Below are 19,234 nucleotides of genomic sequence, written 5' to 3' on the forward strand. Positions count from 1 at the left end.
CGAAGCCAGCACAGGCGCGGAGTGGGTGCGCACCGTAACCGCGGGGTGTGAGATGACCGGGTGGAAGAAACTACCTAGCCCGCCAGCGCGCAGGCGTATTTCCGACCTCAGCGCCCAGTGGTCGAGCCCCCTTTCCAGTAATTTCGCTAGCCGTGACGTCATCCCTATGCGCCCTTACGGTGCCTCCCAGAAGCCGCAAATTCATTTTTTGGTAAAGGGGTAAAAAGGAATGAACTGACCTCTTCCGCCCCACTTTGTTTTTAGTCCTTCTCTCTGAACGCGCCTACGCTTTGCAATGGAACGGGAGAGGGAAAAAAAACCGGCCACAGCTCCAAGCGGCAGCAGGCAGGCATGACTCGGCGACGTCGCCAGCCACGTTACCCGGCGTGCCCCGCGCGGCGCCGGCGGAGGGACGTGGGGGGAGGGGCGGGGAGGAGGAAGCGGCGGCGGCTGCGGATGTCGCTGCGACCGAGTGGCGTCTGAGCACACGGCGGCTGCTGAGCGCCCGACCCGGGCCTGCGCCGGAGCCCACGCCAAGCTCCGCGGCTCCTCGCCCGCTACGGCGGCCTTGCGCCCGTTGTCACTGAGGCGACGTGCCCCACATTCTCCGCTGCTCGGGCTGGCCGGCTCTGGCGTCCCCTGGCTCCCCCTCGCTCGCCCGCTCCCTTCTGCGCGCCTGAGTCACCGCCGCCGCCATGGCCGAGAATGGTGAAAGCGGCGGCCCTCCGAGCTCCCAGGACAGCGCCGCCGCTGCCGAAGGTGCCGGCGCCCCCGCCGCCGCCGCTGCTGCTGCCTCCACGGAACCCAAGATCATGAAAGTCACCGTGAAGACCCCGAAGGAGAAGGAGGAGTTCGCAGTGCCCGAGAATAGCTCCGTCCAGCAGGTGAGGGCCGCCCGAGGCTCGGGGCGGGGTGGGGATGGCGGCAGGACCTCCTCCCGCGGCGGGAGAAGCTTTTGCAAGGGCCTGGGAGGAGGGGGTCGTCCCCGGAGCTGCCCTCGGCTTTTCTCCCGGGCCTCCTTCCAAGTTAGATCACACCCAGGTTCGTGGGTTTGCACCTGGGGACGCCGCAGAGGTTTGTGGCGGGGCCGCGCGGCCTGTTTGCGGGACGTGCCGACGCCGCTTTCCACAGCGCCTTCCTCCTGCTCGGGCGGCCGCAGACCCCCAGCCGCCTCCCCCAGCTCCCCGCCCCCAGCCGCCTCCCTCCGGCTCCTCACAAAGGAAAGGGACCCGCCGCCTGGCTCCAGGCGGGGTGGAGGCTGGGCGAGGGTTTGCCTTAGCCTAGTCCGCGGTTTTGTCTCATGAAGGAAAAAAAAGAGGGGGTGCTCATTGTTTTACCTGCTTGCGGGTTAAGGTGGATTTTGGGGGGTGAGGATCACGTGTACCTTTAGTTCTGCTGAAATCTTTCCCACCTTCCAGTCTTTAAAGAAAAAATTAACTATAATGTAGAAATTGCTTTCAGCCGCATCTGAATAGTACAAGGCTTAAGGAGAAAGGTGGATGACTTTCAGTTACGACTTGCTGGATTTCTTTTTAAAGTATATTTGTTATCCCTTAGATGCTAATCGTTGGGGAGGATTTTGTTTCATTTTAGAGGGATAGCTATGTTCTTCAGATACTAGCGCTTGCAATCTGATAAAAGAGAACGAAATTGGAGTTACTGGAGAAAAATAAAAAATAACTCACGGCTTAAAATCTGTTCAGGAATACAAATTTTGTAGTTAATAATCTTGAGGAATTTAACAAATCGTTTTAGTTTGTTGTTGAATATACGTCCCAGGATATTGCCCTAATTATTGAATTGATTTCAGGCAATGTGAACAGTTTATGAAGAAGCAAAAATTCCTGAAATGTACCTACAGATTTCCCTAGGAGTAATAAATGATTGGGGTATTTTTTTATGTAATTCTGAAAGGTGGTGTGTAGTGAGAAACTTTGACTACCTATTGAATCACTTCTTTTGGTCTCTCAATTCTCCTATAAAAATTTTCCTTAACATTTTAATATTTTGCGGCCTACAGGAAAATTGAAATGTGCAGTGAACACCCATGTGTCCCTCACCTAAATTAGAGTTTTGCTTTATTTGCTGTATGGCACAATTAATCATTTATCAGTCAATTTTATTTTTTGGGTGCATTTCAAAGTAAGTTGCAAGTATTAGTACATGTTACCCTTAAAAAGCACTTAAGCAATGTGCATATCATTAACCTGAGTTCAATTTTTAACTTAAAATTTTTTTTTTACGTAAGTTTGACTTGCAGTGAATTGCGCACGGTTGCCATTCCACGAGTTTACACAAATACATACACCTGTTTAATCCGAAGCCTAATGGAGTTGTAGAACTTCGTAATTAACTAGAAAGTTCCCTCTTGCCCTTTTCCAGTCAGTTCAGTCACGCCCCTCTGTCAACCAGTGTTTTGATATTTTTCCTCCATGGACTTGTTTTGCTTATTCTAGAATTTCACATAAGTGGGATTATATGGTATGTACTCTTGGGAAAGGCTTTTTCATTCAGCTTAGTGTTTTTAAGTCTCGTGTATCCTCAGTAGTTCTTTCCTTTTCATTGCTGTGTTGTCTTCCGTTGTATGAATATACCACCACTAACTGGGCTCTTTCCAGTTAGTTGCTATGAGCACTCTTATACAAATCTGTATTGTTGGACAAATGCGTTTATCTCTCCTGTTAGAAGTGCTTAAAAGTGGAATGACTGGGTCATAGCGTAGCTGTAGGTTTAGTTTCATAAGGAACTATGTTTTTTAAAAGTGCTTGTACCATTTTACAGTCACACTGACAGTACATGGGAATTCCCGTTGCTCCACATTCCTACTAACATTTGATAGTATCAGTCTTTTTTTAGTGGGTGTGTAGCCATATTAACTTTTGAAGCCCATAGTTCTATCTAGGATTCCTGGTTCAGGTCTTCACCATCCTGGCTGCTTTCAGTATTTTACTGTAAAAGATTAGAAATAAAGTCAATATTTTGTAAATAGAAGAATTCATTTAGTTCAGTTTATTATGCTTTTTATCTGTGAGGATTTTTTAACTTTTTGTGATGGTGAAACTAGAATTTCAAATTCTGTGGAAGTTTTAGTTTTACTCCTCTGTAACCAAAGTAAAATTTTAATAGATAAAACTAAAGTCTCTCTGTAGCAACTTTTTGTCATGGCAGTTGAATTTTTGTTTTGATGAATACTTTCTGTTGAAGCAGAAAACGTGATAAAAATTGAAGCTCATCACTGCGTCAAGAACCAGAAGACAAATTGAACTACTATGGGCTCTGTTAGGGGAAGTACATACAGAAAAATGTACAAGAATAAGAAAAGTAGTTTTCACATCGTTTGTAAAATTCTACCTGAAGCACACAAAAAAAGCATCTGTCATTTTATAATTTTAAATTTTTCTAAGGGTTTCACAGATTTAAACTATTTGCTACAGATTAAAATTTGTCATTAAAATAAACTTAATGACATTGAGATTTCACTAAAAATGTTTAGTAAAAAATTGGGAAGTATTTGGTTCGGAAAATTCTTATCTAATCTTAGAGGTAAAGAGGGTAAGCAAAAGACCTACAAAAGGATAATATTGAAAGCTTAGGCTTTCTATCAGGCAAATCCCATTTTCTGCAATTTAAAATTTCTTTCACTGTTTCTATATAATGTAAATTCTCAATACATTATGCTGAAGTAGTATTTATATGAACATGTTCTAATAATTGATGAAACTATATTAAATCTCTTAGGTATAAAAAAGTTGTAAGGTGGTTATTAATTTTCTTGTTTTTCCCTCAATTTCTGTTTGTGTATAACAGGCAGAAACAAGATACTTTAATACAGTTTGTATTTAACACTTTTAACTTGTTCAATTGATAATAAAGGTTATACTTTTTTAAAATTAAAGTGAAATTTATTTTTCATTGCGTACTCAGAATCAGTTGAGTAATGTTTAAATTTTTAACTAAAGGTGGTTAGAATATAAACTTCACTATGTTCCAAGATGATTTCATTAATAAGGGTTTTCATAATATAAGTAGATAGATTTTTAAAAATGTGTAATGGCAAAAAGTCCCTGTGTATGAGATTATGTTTTCTATTAATCATTATTTTCTATTGGAAACAGTTTGAGGATTTCTAAGTGTTAAACAAGATGAAGTCCAGAGGAATGTTGTCTGTGTGTGAGTGGTTAAAATTAGTGCAGAGAATGGGAAGGGCAGTTTTGTATACTAGCTCCTAACTAGCTTGTTCTGGGATTTTTGTGGCTCTCTAGATTATAGTGTAAGATTTTGAAATGCAGTCACCTGAAGTATTCAGGCAGTGTATATTGTAGTTTTAGAAAATACCTTTGTCACTTGAATCTTTTAGAAAAATACTAACATACTTAGACATAACGTAAATATTATGTATTGAATAGAAATGAACCTTTCCTTGATAAGAGAAATTATATTGCGTCAGTGTCATCATCACAAACATCATTTAAAATTATACTTTATAGGGTAGATCTAGAACTCTTGTCCACAGTGGTGCCACCAGCCACATCTGACTGTTGAACACTTAAAATGTGGCTAGGGCTTCTCTGGTGGCGCAGTGGTTGGGAGTCCGCCTGCCGACTCGGGACGCGGGTTCACATCCCGCTCTGGGGGGATCCCGCGGGCCGCGGAGCGGCTGGGCCGGTGAGCCATGGCTGCTGGGCCTGCGCGTCCGGAGCCTGTGCTCCGCAACGTGAGAGACCGCAGGGGTGAGAGGCCCACGTACCACCAAAAAAAAAAAAAAAAAAAATGTGGCTAGATGTGATTTGAAATGTGCTGTAGGGGTAAAATACACACCAGATTTTGAAAACTTTTGGCTTGTTTCTTTGCATAATGTTTTCAATATTTATCCATGTTGTAGCATGTATCAGTACTTCGTTTTTATTGCTGAATAATATTCCCATGTATGGATATATATGTTACATTTTATTTTTCAATTAGTTGAGGGACATTTGGGTTGTTTCTACTTCTTGACCATTATGAATAACGCCTATGTGAATACTTATACAAGTTTTTTGTGGCCATATGTTTTCATATTTCTTGAGCATATGCCTGTGAGTTGAATTACTGGGTCATGTGATAGCTCTGTGTTTACCTTTTTGAGGGACTGCCAAACTATTTTCCAAAGTGGCTGTACCAATTTTTATTCCCACCAGAAGTGCATGAGGATTCCAATCACTTTCCATTGTGTATAACACTTGTTATTGGTCTGTCTTTGATCGTAGTCTTCCTAATTGCTGTGAAGTACCTTACTGTGATTGCTTGGCTTCCTGTTGCTCAAGCAGCAGTTCTTAATATGGTCTGGGGGGTCACCAGGGCCCTTCTCGGAGGATCATAAGATCAAAATTAGTTTCATGATAGTTCTGAGAGGTTATTTGTGTTTTTCACTCTAATTTTATCACAAGCAGCGTACTTTTTCAGAATCTTTTAGATGTGAAAATCCAATTGTCTTCTATTATGAGACTAAAGTGATGTGCAAAAATTTAAAACAGTGCTATTCTTCAAACTAGGAAAATAGCTATTTTTCATAAAAAAGGTATTTAATGTAATGAGTTTGTTATCTTGAATGAATTTCTAAAAGATTTCTCAGTTTTAATTTCTAGTATATCAATAGATGTAACCTACATAAACAAAAACTCTGGGGTTTCAAATTTGTAAGAGTTGTGTCCTGAGGCCAAAAATTGCTGCAATGGAGTATTTAATAGATTACGTAGATACTTACAAGATTGAGGATTGGGCTTCCCTAATGGCGCAGTGGTTGTTGGGAGTCCACCTGCCAATGTAGGGGATGCGGGTTCGAGCCCTGGTCTGGGAAGGTCCCACATGCCATGGAGCAACTAAGCCCGTGAGCCACAACTGCTGAGACTGGCGTGCCACAACTACTGAAGCCCGCGCGCCTGGAGCTGTGCTCCATAACAAGAGGAGCCAACTCAATGAGAAGCCCATGCACCGCAACGAAGAGTAGCCCCTGCTCGCTGCAACTAGAGAAAGCCCGCGCGCAGCAGTGAAGACCAAGGCGCCACAAATAAATACATAAATTAATTAAAAAAAAGATTGAGGATTGACTTCAATAAATTACTGTTATTTCTTGCCTAGAAACTGTGGTAGCCTACTGGTCAGTCTCCCCCATTAATTCCTAGAGCAATCTCTGAAAAATAGTAATCAGATCATTTTATTCTCTACATAAAACTAACAGCTCCCCATTGATCTTGGACTTATGTAATGTGGCCATGAGGCCCTGTGAGATAAGATTCTATCCTGTGTCTCCATTCTGACACCATCTTTCCTCCTTGGCTCTTGCTTTATTGACTTCTTAGTTCCTTGACCTGTTAATCACATTTTTTTTCCTGCCTCAGGAGTTTTGTGCAGTTTGTTTTTGCTACCTGGAACGCCTCCTACTCTTTGCCCGTTCTCAGTGCAAAGGTCACTTTCTCAAAGAAGTATCCCTGATTTTCCAGAGTTGGTTGGGATTCCCCATTGTACTTTCTCACAGCACCCTGTTTTTGGTCGTAATTTATTACAATTTAAAGTCTATATGTGATTATTTGATTAATGCTTTTTTTTTTGCTAGAGAGGATCTGTGATTGTTCACTATTGTGTTACCAGAGCTTAGCACATAGTATGTGTTCAGTAAATATTTGTTTACAAATGAATCTGTCATATGCATGATAATGTGTAATTAAATAATTACTACCAGTTGTTCAGTCATTACTGAATGCAGTACAGTTGTCCCTCGCTACCTGCCAGGGATTGGTTCCAGGACCCACTGTGGATACCAAAACCCACAAATGCTCAAGTTCCACAGTCGCCCTCTGCATTTGTGGATTTGGATGGCTGAGTGTGTACATAATCTCATTGGTTTCTAGCCCTCCTCTCACGGCTTCGTTTTAAACTGCTCTCCCCTTAGCTCACCACTCTTGACTGCCGCAGGGTGTTCACTCTCGCTTCTGGTTACTGGAACAATTCTTCTAGAATAGCCTTTCTTTTTTTTTCTTTTTTTCTTTTTTTTTTTTTGCGGTACGCGGGCCTCTCACTGTTGTGGCCTCTCCTGTTGCGGAGCACAGTCTCCGGACGTGCAGGCTCAGCAGCCATGGCTCACGGGCCCAGCCGCTCCGCGGCATGTGGGATCCTCCCGCACCGGGGCACGAACCCATGTCCCCTGCATCGGCAGGCGGACTCTCAACCACTGTGCCACCAGGGAAGCCCTAAAATAGCCTTTCTTAACAGAGGATCTTCATCTGAACCACAGAGCACAGCAGGGATTTGAATGACTGTCACTTTTTCCAGCTAATATACTTTTAAGTGCATAGGAGAGAAGTTAATTCTTTTTTTTTTGCGGTATGCAGGCCTTTCACTGTTGTGGCCTCTCCGGTTGCGGAGCACAGGCTATGGACGTGCAGGCTCAGTGGCCATGGCTCACGGGCCCAGCCTCTCCGCAGCATGTGGGATCTTCCCGGACGGGACACGAACTCGTGTCCCCTGCATCGGCAGGCAGACTCTCATCCACTGCGCCACCAGGGAAGCCCGAGAAGTTAATTCTTTACATAAAGTAGGGTGTGCTGCTAAATGTTTTATCAACTAGTTCTTTGGGAAAAAACAGCACTGATTTACTGTAGTGTTTGCTGATTTCCATTTGTAAATACCTCTCACCATGGAAGATTTTAGGCTACTGATTCTAAACTGGCTTACACAATTCCTGAAAATTCAGCAGTCTAGCTGGTAGGAGCCATTGCTTACAGTGGGTGTCTTAAGGCAGGTGTCAGCAAACTAGAGTGGGCCAAATCCACCATGCCCATGCACGTCTCTATTACCTTTGCTTTCAGGACAGACCATGTGGCCCACAGAGCTGAAAGCATTACTATCTGTCGCTTTACAGAAAGTTTGCTGACCCCTGCCTTTAGGGCATTAGGGCTTACTGGATCTCGATTTTGTCACACTTCCTCAAAACCCTTCTCATTGGAAAATTGGCCATGACTTAAGTTTAACAGTGTGACCAGTAGAGATAATGCAAGCTACATATGTAATTTAAGTTCTCTCAGCCACTTCAAAAATAAAATTAATTTTTATTAGAATATTTAGAACATAAAATTTACAATCTTAACCATTTTTGAGTGTACAGTTCAGTGACATTAAATACATTCATATTCTTGTGCAACCATCACCACCATCCATCTCCAGAACTCTGTTCACCTTGAAAAACTGAAACCCTGTACCTGTTAAACAATAGTTCCCCATTATCTCCTCCTGCCAGCCTCTGGCAACAACCATTCTACTTTTGGTCTCTATGAATTTGACTACTATAGGTTTCTCATAAGAGTGGAATCATAGTATTTGTCCTTTTGTGACTGACTTTCACTTAGCGTAGTGTCCTCAAGTTTCACCCATGTTGTAGCATGTGACAGAATATCCTTCCTCTTTAAGGTTGAATGATGCTCCATTGTATGTGTATACCATTGTATGTATATACCCACTTTGTGTATCCATTCAGCTGTCAGTGTCACTGGGTTGTTTCTATCATTTGGGTATAGTAATGTTAAATGTTTTATTTAACCTAGTATATCTTAAGTATCATTTCAACATGTAATTGATATTTTAAAAATTGAGATATTTTACTTTTTTTTTCATACTAGGCATTCAAGATCTGGTGTGTATTTTACACACACAGCACATCTCAATTTGGACTAGCCACATTTCAAATGCTCAATAACCACATTTGGTTAGAGACTTCCGAATTAGATAGCATAGCTAATAAAGTCTTCATGCTTCATTCCCTACTTACCTCTCCCCCTTTATTCACTGCATTTCAGCCATTTTTAAGTCTTTCCCTCCAACTATCACTAGCTCTTTCCCTTTCTGAGCTTTTGCCAATGCTGCTAATGACAGTAACATAACAGTACTTATTCCAGGCTTATCAAGGCGTACTGCATTATTGTTATTTTTTTTAAGTTTCACTTTATGATGAAAGTACTATTGTTTCCTCTTTTTTAAAGTGAAGAAACCGGAACTCAGATTAGTAATGTGATTAAATTTATACGCCTGTTAAATAGTGCAGCCTAGATTGAAATCCAGTGACTAACTTTGGAGCCCACACCTAACCACTGCTCCAAGCTGCCTTGACTTTCCTCTGGTTGGCTTTTCAGCCTTTGGGTTTATTTAAATGTCAGTTCATTAAAGGTTGATTGGACTCACCAATCTAAATTAGATCAATGACTATAATCTCTTGATACCATTTTGTGATTATATGGACTTTTTCCTCTCCACCCCATACTGTCAGAATTTACAAAGGTAGGGGTGTTTTGCTTACCTCTTAATCCCATTGTACCTACCTAGTATTGCACTTGGCACACATTGAGTAATGCAAATATTTATTGAGTGAATGAACAAATAGTGTTTTAAAGATTTATTTGCAGTATTTTGTACTTAGTTGGGACTATTTTAACAATGTGATTTACTTAGAAAAATGCGACGTTTATTCGTGGTTTAATCAAATGTCTAAAGGCATTATTTTAGTTGTTTTTGTATCTGAGCAGCTTAAAAAGAAAATCCCATTAAAATTAGGATTGGGAATTTATTAAGAGACTAAAGTTGCTATCTTCAAATCTGTTTGATGCAAATATTACTGAGTTAACATACCGAACAAATTCCATTTATTATAAGCATAAATAAAATGTATATATATGCGCCTCTATTTTGCAAATACTTTCATTATAAGAAGATATGAACTCTGGTTTGTTCCAGGTAAGTTCATGCCATTCTGAGTTAGTTTGATGTTCTGTAGATATGACAACACAGACTGCTTGGTTTATTGATTAAGCAGCTTCTATACAGATTTCTAGACTAGTAAAATGTTTTTGATAAATTTTGTATAGCCTTTAAAGCTCTCTCCAGTTTTTATAAAGGATATGGCTTTATTTTTTTTTAAATACAGACTGCAAAGAAAATGAAATACATTATGCATGCTGTTACTTTAGGAAGTTCAAATGATGTAGAAAAGTATGAAATAAGGGGACCCGTTCAAAAAAAGTTACTCTAAATGTGTATCTATCTATCTGATTCGGTCCGGAGAAGTGTTTCTCTATTTACCCATATATAATTTTCTGTTTATTCCTGTTCAGCAGATGGATTATTACCCACACTTTTTCCTTACTCTTTTTATTTGTATCTTTGCAGTCTTTCCATATTGGCATGTGTAGAGCTAACTCATTCCACTATTTATGATTATTTGTGTTTTTATATTAATATTTTGAGAAGTGGGGAAAGGGTGTTGTCATTATTAACATTGAAATGTGGTCTGCATTTTGGAGAGAGCATGAACCTTGGAATTTGAGAGATCTGACTTTGGGCAAGGCGCTTGACACCTCTGAGCCTCACATTGTTTTTTTTTTTCTTAACATCTTTATTGGGATATAATTGCTTTACAATGGTGTGTTAGTTTCTGCTTTATAACAAAGTGAATCAGTTATACATATATTCCCATATCTCTTCCCTCTTGCGTCTCCCTCCCTATCCCACCCCTCCAGGCGGTCACAAAGCACTGAGCTGATATCCCTGTGCTATGTGGCTGCTTCCCACTAGCTATCTACCTTACGTTTCCTAGTGTATATATATCCATGCCTCTCTCTCGCTTTGTCACAGCTCACCCTTCCCCCTCCCCATATCTTCAAGTCCATTCTGCAGTAGGTCTGTGTCTTTATTCCTGTCTTACCCCTAGGTTCTTCATGACATTTTTTTTTCTTAAATTCCATATATATGTGTTAGCATACGGTATTTGTCTTTCTTTCTGACTTACTTCACTCTGTATGACAGACTCTAGGTCTATCCACCTCATTACAAATAGCTCAATTTCGTTTCTTTTTATGGCTGAGTAATATTCCATTGTATATATGTGCCACATCTTCTTTATCCATTCATCCCATGGTGGGCAGTTAGGTTGTCTCCATCTCCGGGCTATCGTAAATAGAGCTGCAATGAACATTTTGGTACATGACTCTTTTTGAATTATGGTTTTCTCAGGGTATATGCCCAGTAGTGGGATTGCTGAGTTATATGGTAGTTCTATTTGTAGTTTTTAAAGAAAACTCCATACTGTTCTCCATAGTGGCTGTACCAATTCACATTCCCACCAGCAGTGCAAGAGTGTTCCCTTTTCTCCACACCTTCTCCAGCATTTATTGTTTCTAGATTTTTTGATGATGGCCATTCTGACCAGTGTGAGATGATATCTCATTGTAGTTTTGATTTGCATTTCTCTAATCATTAGTGATGTTGAGCATTCTTTCATGTGTTTGTTGGCAATCTCTATATCTTCTTTGGAGAAATGACTACTTAGGTCTTCTGCCCATTTTTGGATTGGGTTGTTTGTTTTTTTGTTATTCAGCTGCATGAGCTGCTTGTAAATTTTGCAGATTAATCCTTTGTCAGTTGCTTCATTTGCAAATATTTTCTCCCATTCTGAGTGTTGTCTTTTGGTCTTGTTTATGGTTTCCTTTGCTGTGCAAAAGCTTTTAAGTTTCATTAGGTCCCATTTGTTTATTTTTATTTCCATTTCTCTAGGAGGTGGGTCAAAAAGGATCTTGCTGTGATTTATGTCATAGAGTGTTCTGCCTATGTTTTCCTCTAAGAGTTTGATAGTTTCTGGCCTTACATTTAGGTCTTTAATCCATTTTGAGTTTATTTTTGTGTATGGTGTTAGGGAGTGATCTAATCTCATACTTTTACATGTACCTGTCCAATTTTCCCAGCACCACTTATCGAAGAGGCTGTCCTTTCTCCACTGTACATTCCTGCCTCCTTTATCAAAGATAAGGTGACCATATGTGCGTGGGTTTATCTCTGGGCTTTCTATCCTGTTCCATTGATCTATCTTTCTGTTTTTCTGCCAGTACCATACTACCTTGATTACTGTAGCTTTGTAGTATAGTCTGAAGTCAGGGAGCCTGATTCCTCCGGCTCCGTTTCTCGTTCTCAAGATTGCTTTGGCTATTTGGGGTCTTTTGTGTTTCCATACAAATGGTGAAATTTTTTGTTCTAGTTGTGTGAAAAATGCCAGTGGTAGTTTGATAGGGATTGCATTGAATCTATAGATTGCTTTGGGTAGTAGAGTCATTTTCACAATGTTGATTCTTCCAATCCAAGAACATGGTATATCTCTCCATCTATTTGTATCATCTTTAGTTTCTTTCATCAGTGTCTTATAATTTTCTGCATACAGGTCTTTTGTCTCCTTAGGTAGGTTTATTCCTAGATATTTTATTCTTTTTGTTGCAGTGGTAAATGGGAATGTTTTCTTGATTTCACTTTCAGATTTTTCATCATCAGTGTATAGGAATGCAAGAGACTTCTGTGCATTAATTTTGTATCCTGCTACTTTACCAAATTCATTGATAAGCTTTAGTAGTTTTCTGGTAGCATCTTTAGGATTCTCTATGTATAGTATCATGTCATCTGCAAACAGTGACAGCTTTACTTCTCTTCCGATTTCGATTCCTTTTATTTCCTTTTCTTCTCTGATTGCTGTGGCTAAAACTTCCAAAATTATATTGAATAAGACTGGTGAGAGTGGGCATCCTTGTCTTGTTCCTGATCTTAGTGGAAATGCTTTCAGTTTTTCACCATTGAGGACGATGTTGGCTGTGGGTTTGTCATATATGGCCTTTATTATGTTGAGGAAAGTTCCCTCTATGCCTACTTTCTGCAGGGTTTTTATCATAAATGGTTGTTGAATTTTGTCAAAAGCTTTCTCTGCATCTATTGAGATGATCATATGGTTTTTCTCCTTCAATTTGTTAATATGGTGTATCACGTTGATTGATTTGTGTATACTGAAGAATCCTTGCATTCCTGGAATAAACCCTACTTGATCATGGTGTATGATTCTTTTAATGTGCTCTTGGATTCTGTTTGCTAGTATCTTGTTGAGGATTTTTGCATCTGTGTTCATCAGTGATATTGGCCTGTATTTTTCTTTCTTTGTGACATCCTTGTCTGGTTTTGGTATCAAGGTGATGGTGGCCTCGTAGAGTGAATTTGGGAGTGTTCCTCCCTCTGCTCTATTTTGGAAGAGTTTGAGAAGGATAGGTGTTAGCTCTTCTCTAAATGTTTGATAGAATTTGCCTGTGAAGCCATCTGGTCCTGGGCTTTTGTTTGTTGGAAGATTTTTAATCACAGTTTCAATTTCAGTGCTTGTGATTGGTCTGTTCATATTTTCAATTTCTTCCTGGTTCAGTCTTGGCAGGTTGTGCATTTCTAAGAATTTGTCCATTTCTTCCAGGTTGTCCATTTTGTTGGCATAGAGTTGCTTGTAGTAATCTCTCATGATGTTTTGTATTTCTGCAGTGTCAGTTGTTACTTCTCCTTTTTCATTTCTAATTCTATTGATTTGAGTCTTCTCCCTTTTTTTCTTGATGAGTCTGGCTGATGGTTTATCTATTTTGTTTATCTTCTTAAAGAACCAGCTTTTAGTTTTATTGATCTTTGCCCTTGTTTCCTTCATTTCTTTTCCATTTATTTCTGATCTGATTTTTATGATAACTTTCCTTCTGCTAACTTTGTTCTTCTTTCTCTAATTGCTTTAGGTGCAAGGTTAGGTTGTTTATTTGAGATGTTTCCTGTTTCTTAAGGTGGGCTTGTATTGCTATAAACTACTCTCTTAGAACTGCTTTTGCTGCATCCCATAGGTTTTGGGTCGTCGTGTCTCCATTGTCATTTGTTTCTAGGTATTTTTTGATTTCCTCTTTGATTTCTTCAGTGATCACTTCGTTATTAAGTAGTGTATTGTTTAGCCTCCATGTGTTTGTATTTTTTATAGATCTTTTCCTGTAATTGATATCTAGTCTCATGGCGTTGTGGTTGGAAAAGATACTTGATACAATTTCAATTTTCTTAAATTTACCAAGGCTTGATTTGTGACCCAAGATATGATCTATCCTGGAAAATGTTCCATGAGCACTTGAGACACATGTGTATTCTGTTGTTTTTGGATAGAGTGTCCTATAAATATCAATTATGTCCATCTTGTTTAATGTATCATTTAAAGCTTGTGTTTCCTTATTTATTTTCATTTTGGATGATCTGTCCATTGGTGAAAGTGGGGTGTTAAAGTCCCCTACTATGAATGTGTTACTGTCGATTTCCCCTTTTATGGCTGTTAGAATTTGCCTTATGTATTGAGGTGCTCCTATATTGGGTGCATAAATATTTACAATTGTTATATCTCCTTGGATCGATCCCTTGATCATTATGTAGTGTCTTTCTTTGTCTCTTCTAATAGTCTTTATTTTAAAGTCTATTTTGTCTGATATGAGAATTGCTACTCCAGCTTTCTTTTGGTTTCCATTTGCATGGAATATCTTTTTCCATCCCCTACTTTCAGTCTGTATGTGTCTCTAGGTCTGAAGTGGATCTCTTGTAGACAGCATATATTTGGGTCTTGTTTTTGTATCCATTCAGCCAATCTGTGTCTTTTGGTGGGAGCATTTAGTCCATTTACATTTAAGGTAATTATTGATATGTATGTTCCTATTCCCATTTTCTAAATTGTTTTGGGTTCGTTATTATAGGTCTTTTCCTTCTCTTGTGTTTCCTGCCTGGAGAAGTTCCTTTAGCATTTGTTGTAAAGCTGTATTGGTGGTGCTGAACTCTCTCAGCTTTTGCTTGTCTGTAAAGGTTTTAATTTCTCCATCAAATCTGAATGAGATCCTTGCTAGGTAGAGTAATCTTGGTTGCAGGTTTTTCTCCTTCATCACTTTCAGTATGTCCTGCCACTTCCTTCTGGCTTGCAGAGTTTCTGCTGAAAGATCAGCTGTTAACCTTATGGGGATTCCCTTGTGTGTTATTTGTTGTTTTTCCCTTGCTGCTTTTAATATGCTTTCTTTGTATTTAATTTTTGACAGTTTGATTAATATGTGTCTTGGCGTATTTCTCCTTGGATTTATCCTGTATGGGACTCCCTGTGCTTCCTGGACTTGATTAACTGTTTCCTTTCCCACATTAGGGAAGTTTTCAGCTATAGTCTCTTCAAATATTTTCTTAGTCCCTTTTTCTCTTCTTCTTTTGGAAACCCTATAATTCGAATGTTGGTGCGTTTAATGGTGTCCCAGAGGTCTCTGAGACTGTCCTCAGTTCTTTTCATACTTTTTGCTTCATTCTGCTCTGCAGTAGTTATTTCCACTATTTTATCTTCCAGGTCACTTATCCGTTCTTCTGCCTCAGTTATTCTGCTATTGATCCCATCTAGAGTATTTTTCATTTCATTTATTGTGTTGTTCATCATTGTTTGTTTCATCTTTAGTTCTTCTAGGTCCTTGTTAAATGTTTCTTGTATTTTGTCTATTCTATTTCCAAGATTTTGGATCATCTTTACTATCATTATTCTGAATTCTTTTCCAGGTAGACTGCCTATTTCCTCTTCATTTGTTAGGTCTGGTGCGTTTTTATCTTTCTCCTTCATCTGCTGTGTGTTTTTCTGTCTTCTCATTTTGCTTATCTTACTGTGTTTGGGGTCTCCTTTTTGTAGGCTGCAGGTTCGTAGTTCCCGTTGTTTTTAATGTCTGTCCCCAGTGACTATGGTTGGTTCAGTGGGTTGTGTAGGCTTCCTGGTGGAGGGGACTAGTGCACAGGCCACATTTTTAACATGTGATGTAATATCTGCTTCACTAGATTGTTTGGAGGATTTCGTGAGATAATATGTAAAAGTACCTGGCTCAGAGTTTATATACTTTACTTTTATTGGTTTCTTTCCTCCTGTACGCTTTTGTTTGCCAGTGAATTGAGTCTTAATTTTTTTGTAGTAGAAGGAAGAATGCGAGCTTGTGTAAGTGAAGCATTTAGTTTGTGGATGTTAGATTTAGGTCATAGAAACTCCTAGAAATTACATTTTTATTGATAATTCACTATAACATTTTTGACTGAGTGTTCAGTTTTATATTTATAAGAGGTGCCCTTTTCTCATATAGCTGCTTATGTCTCTAGTTTATCTTATACCCAACATCTTCGTGTAAGGTTTATGCAATGGTTTTTTTTTTTAATATATATTTTTAAAATTTATTTTTGGCTGCGTTGGGTCTTTGTTGCCGTGTGCGGGCCTTTCTTTAGTTGTGGTGAGCTGGGGCTACTCTTCATTGGGGTGCGTGGGCTTCTCATTGCGGTGGCTTCTCTTGTTGCGGAGCATGGGCTCTAGGCTTGTGGGCTTCAGTAGTTGTGGCTCATGGGCTCTAGAGCACAGGCTCAGTAGTTGTGGCACACAGGCTTCGTTGCTCCGTGGCATGTAGGGTCTTCGCTGACCAGGGCTCGAACCCGTGTCCCCTGCATTGGCAGGCAGATTCTTAACCACTGCGCCACCAGGGAAGCCCCTATGCAATGTTTTTTTTTTTTTTTTTTTTTTTTTTTTTGCGTTACGTGGGCCTCTCACTGTTGCGGCCTCCCCCGCTGCGGAGCACAGGCTCCGGACGCGCAGGCCCAGCAGCCATGGCTCACGGGCCCAGCCGCTCCGCGGCATGTGGGATCCTCCCGGACCGGGGCACGAACCCGCGTCCCCCGCATCGGCAGGCGGACTCTCAACCACTGCGCCACCAGGGAAGCCCTATGCAATGTTTTTTAATGAGGGTACTTTAAGGTTACTCAGACTCAGGCATTTGTTGCAATAAGTTTTATGTTTCTGCAGACGAATAGTGTTTGTGGACTGCCTCTGTCTAAAGCTGCTTTGAGAAGTTTTAAGATTGCTAATTGTTTTTTTTCCTAAGTCAATATTACTTAGTTTCTGATTTTTTGTTGTAGTATTCAATAAAAGTGTAGTAGGTAAAACAGACATAGAAGTAAAGTTCAAATGTTAGAGATCAAATTTTGGAAAATTTGAAGCCACTGTAAGCTATTTCCTCTGCCTTTTTTTAGAGTGCAGAATAGAAGTTTAAGGATATATGAAGTATGTGCAGGATTTTTGGCTCTTCTACAAACACATAACATTGTTTAAGTTGATCATATTTGGATTAAAATTTTATAAAATACAGCTTATTTGGAAAAGTATAGCATATCTCTTTGATATGGTACAGTTAAAAACTAAGATTTATTCATTTTTGTTTCTAGTGGAGTGGCAGGCAGCTGAGCGTCATAATCCTTGGGTTTTGTAAGTTTGTTCCAAGCTTTGGATAACTTACTCAGAGTAAATGAATATTACATTAGTCTGTTTGGGAGTAGTTCTAATACCTAAATTGTTTGACATCGGTTGTTTGAAATGTAAAACTTATTTGTATAACAATTAGATTATAATAAGTAGTCAGATTATACAGTTTCCCTTTGTATGGTACTAGAAGTATAGCTGTACCCTATCTGTCATAATGCTCTCCAACTTTCACCATGAAGTGCTATAAACTCATACTTTTGAATTGCCTTAGGTGCCCCTCAGAACCAAGAGTTCCATGAGGCTAGAGGATCCTAGTATCAGTGATGCTAATTTTCAACAATGCTGTGATTCTGTAGGAGGAAATTATTTCTTATGGGTCTTGTTAAGGACTTTGGTTTCTTGAGATTTTGTTGTGAGGATTGAATGAGATGATGTGGGGGTGTGGTTCCAGGCACAGTGTAGCTGCTAAGTTAGCAATGAATGTAAATGCTTTTTGAACTGTGTGCCTTAGGATTTTACTCTTTCGCATCTAGGATACCATAGAGAAGCCCCTAGTCTGTCCAGAAAGCCCACCTATCCTTCCTAACACTGACAACTCATGGCCAGTAGGATTCCAGCCCTTAAATATTACTAAGGGCTCAACTAAACTATTCACAACTGTTCTATAAGCATTTGATGCTAGATAATGATGTTCATGGATGACCGTCTCTTACTCTTGGGTGATCATCCCTGCTGTGATTTACACCTTATAGCCACTCTGGTCTGCTACCTAAAACTAAGGTATCTTTCCCCCCCACCAAGACAAATTTTATTTATTTATTTTTAAATTTTTATTGGAGTATAGTTGATTTCCAATGTTGTGTTTCAGGTGTACAGCAAAGTGAATCAGTTATACATATACGTATATCCACTCTTTTTTTACATTCTTTTCCCATATAGGTCATTACAGAGTATTGAGTAGAGTTACCTGTGCTATACAGTAGGTTCTTATTGGCTATCTATTTCATTTATAGTAGTGTGTATATGTCAATCTCAATGTCTCAATTTATCCCTCCCCCTTTACCCCCTGGAAACCATAAGTTTGTTTTCTACATCTGTGATTCTTAAAACTAGGGTATCTTCATTCCAATTTGCTTCTGATGACCTACCCAAGACAAGGTATATGATAGCTTTCTGGCTAGTTGAGTCACTTGAAATTGGATGCTCAGGAAAGTTGGTCATTTACGTTTCGACTTTCTGCTGTTTCTTATGTGTAGGGCATTCACAATCAACTTTTAAACCTATTTTAAGTATAGTACAGAAGAATGCACACATAAATGTACAGCTTCATTTATTAGCACAAAAGTTAGAAGCAGAATATTATCAACTTCCCAGATGTCACTTGTGATCCCTTACAATCACCACCTCCTCTTAACTACAACTTTTCTCACTTTTGACACTATGGTTTTTGCCCCTTTCCTCTCTTTTAACTTATGTTAATGATAACTTATGTTAATGAAATAACGTAGTTTATTGTCATTTGTGATTGGCTGCTTTTGCTCTACATTGATCCATGGTGACATATGGTTGTAGTTCATGTGTTGTCATCATGTGTAACAGTCTATTGAATATATCACAATTTGTTCTACAGTTGAAGGTTTGGGTTGTTTTAAGTTTTGGGGTAATAAAGTTTGAACTTCCTTGAACTTGTCTTTTGGTGTACCTGTGAACACATAATTCGTTAGATAAAATCCCAGAAGTGGAATCGTTGAGTCATACAATAAGCATAAATTCAGCTTCTACTGTGAAATGTTTTTCTGAAATATGTGAATTTATACTTCTGTTTGCAATATATGTGGATTCCAGTTGCTCCAAATCCTCTGCAACAGTCTGTAACAGTCTTTTTAAATAGTACAACCACTTTATTTATTTATTTAGGCTGCATCAGGTCTTCGTTGCAGCACATGGGATCTTTTGTTGCGGCACCTGGGCTTCTCTAGTTGTGGCCAACGGGCTCCAGAGCGTGTGGGCTCTGTAGTTATGGCATGCGGGCTTAGTTGCCCTGCGGCATGTGGGATCTTAGTTCCCCCACCAGGGATCGAACCCTCATCCCCTGCA

At 39.7% G+C, this 19,234-nt stretch overlaps 1 protein-coding gene across 2 annotated transcripts in view; it reads left to right on the forward strand.

Annotated features, from left to right (window-relative positions):
- Nucleotides 1-419: 419 nt before the first annotated feature.
- Nucleotides 420-19,234, forward strand: part of UBQLN1 (ubiquilin 1) — a 51,300-nt gene continuing 32,485 nt past the window's right edge. For both annotated transcript variants that reach the window (XM_079927643.1, XM_079927642.1), the window contains exon 1: nt 420-884. In XM_079927643.1, the coding sequence (XP_079783769.1) occupies nt 696-884 (189 nt within the window). In that variant the 5' untranslated portion in view covers nt 420-695. The remainder of the gene's footprint in view (nt 885-19,234) is intronic.

The sequence above is a fragment of the Stenella coeruleoalba genome (genome assembly GCF_951394435.1).
Source record: "Stenella coeruleoalba genome assembly, chromosome: 7".
Classification (NCBI taxonomy): Eukaryota; Metazoa; Chordata; class Mammalia; order Artiodactyla; family Delphinidae; genus Stenella; species Stenella coeruleoalba.